The 1,825-nt window shown below is 38.6% G+C and overlaps 1 protein-coding gene across 1 annotated transcript; it reads right to left on the bottom strand.

Moving 5' to 3' along the window:
* Positions 1–444: 444 nt before the first annotated feature.
* On the bottom strand, positions 445–1,380 carry LOC127670125 (olfactory receptor 2J3-like). Its single transcript, XM_052164439.1, has one exon. The coding sequence runs from the start codon at positions 1,378–1,380 to the stop codon at positions 445–447; it is 936 nt and encodes a 311-aa protein (XP_052020399.1).
* Positions 1,381–1,825: the final 445 nt, after the last annotated feature.

Raw genomic sequence — 1,825 nt, 5'->3', positions numbered from 1 at the left:
CATGGGTACTATCTGGTTAATGTTTTTGTCCCTGGGAACTCTGAGAGTACTGGGTAGCTCATATTGTTGTTCCTCCTAAGGTGCTGCAAACCCCTTCAGCTCCTTGGGTCCTTTCTCTAGCTTCCCATTGGGGACCATGTGCTCAGTTCAATGGCTGGCTGAGAGTGTCCCCCTCTGTATTTGTCATGCACTAGCAGAGCCTCCCAGGAGACAGCTATATCTGGCTCCAGTCAGCAAGTACTTGTGGGCATCAATAATAGTGTCTGGGTTTTGTAACTGTATATGGGATGGATCACTAAATGGGGTCGTCACTGGATCCTTAAATAATTTAATCTCTGTGTTTTATGTTTTATGATTCAGTGTCTAAAAAGATTGTAAAGAGTAAAGTGACCTTAATGATGGTTCAGACCTTCTTATTAAAGACTGCACAGTAGAAGGCTTTTCTCATTTCTCTCTTTTATACCAACTCAGCCTCCTTATTGCCCCTCTCACATCTTTGTTTCTTAGAGTATAAATGAGAGGGTTGAGGCTAGGTGTGACAACAGTATAGAAGAGGGCAATGAACTTGGTATGATCTTGAGAACTTTTTGTTGAAGGCTTAAGATAAATGCACATGATTGGAATGAAAAAGAGAGAAACAACAGTCAGATGAGCTCCACAGGTCCCAAAAACTTTCTGAAGTCTAGTAGTTGATTGTATTTCCAGGACAGTCCATGCAATGGCACCATAGGAGCTCAGGATCAGAATGAGTGGTATGACAACAAAAATAGCACTCATGACCATGAGGGTCAGCTCATTTGCATGGATATCAACACAAGACAACTTCAACAGTGCTGGCACTTCACAGAAGAAGTGGTCCACTTGGCGATGGCCACACAGGGGTACCCAGAAGGTAAAGGAAGAATGAAGTGCTGAGGTGGTAAAGCCACATACCCAGGATGCTGCAGCCAGCAGTTGGCAAAAACGAGGATTCATGAGAACAGAGTAATGCAAGGGTTTACACACAGCTATATAGCGGTCATAGGACATTACCACCAACAAAACACACTCTGTGGTACCCAGAGCGAGGACAAAATAGAGCTGAAGCATGCAACCAGCATAAGATATCGTCTTCTCTGGGCCCCAGAGGTTGAACAGCAGCTGAGGAACAGAGCTAGTGGTATAGCAGAGATCCAGAGCAGAGAGGTTTGAGAGGAAGAAGTACATAGGGGTGTGGAGATGAGAATCTAGGTGTGATAGGATGATGATGAAGAGATTTCCTGTCAGTGTCATCATGTAGAATATCAATATCACCACAAAGAGAACAACTTCCAGATGAGGCCATTTAGAAAAACCCAGAAAAATAAAGTACCCTTCCCAACTTGCATTGAATTCCACCATTGCTCATTTTCTCTTTTGTTTTTATCCTCAGTTCTAGAAAACATGAAGAGATAAAGTTAATTAAATAAATTATTAACAAGCTTATATATTTATATATACATATATATTCATATACTCATAAATATACCTCATATTCATATCTCATTGACTTTTCACACATGTAAAGTATATGCTTAATATATAAAAAAATATTAATTATATATTTATATGAAAAGTCAATGAGTGGTGAAAACGAACAGATCCTAATTACTAGAAGCAAAATTATTGATAAATTAAATGGCATTATTGACAGAAAATGATGTAAATCTAGCTAATAAGTTTTCTAAGGGACAATATAATTACACAATTTCTATCATCCTATCACAAATCAGTTATTAATTACAAATTGAAAATTAGGAAATTGTATGATGAAGATTTAGTGTATTCCTTCATAATCTTGTGATTT

Source organism: Apodemus sylvaticus, chromosome 19, assembly GCF_947179515.1.
Source record: "Apodemus sylvaticus chromosome 19, mApoSyl1.1, whole genome shotgun sequence".
NCBI classification, from domain to species: Eukaryota; Metazoa; Chordata; class Mammalia; order Rodentia; family Muridae; genus Apodemus; species Apodemus sylvaticus.
Note: the sequence above shows the minus strand (reverse complement) of the source record. Positions and strands in the feature narration are given on the sequence as shown.

Coding starts and splice junctions, on each gene's coding strand:
- LOC127670125 (XM_052164439.1), bottom strand. CDS start 1,380: ATGGTGGAATTCAATGCAAGTTGGGAAGGGTACTTTATTTTTCTGGGT.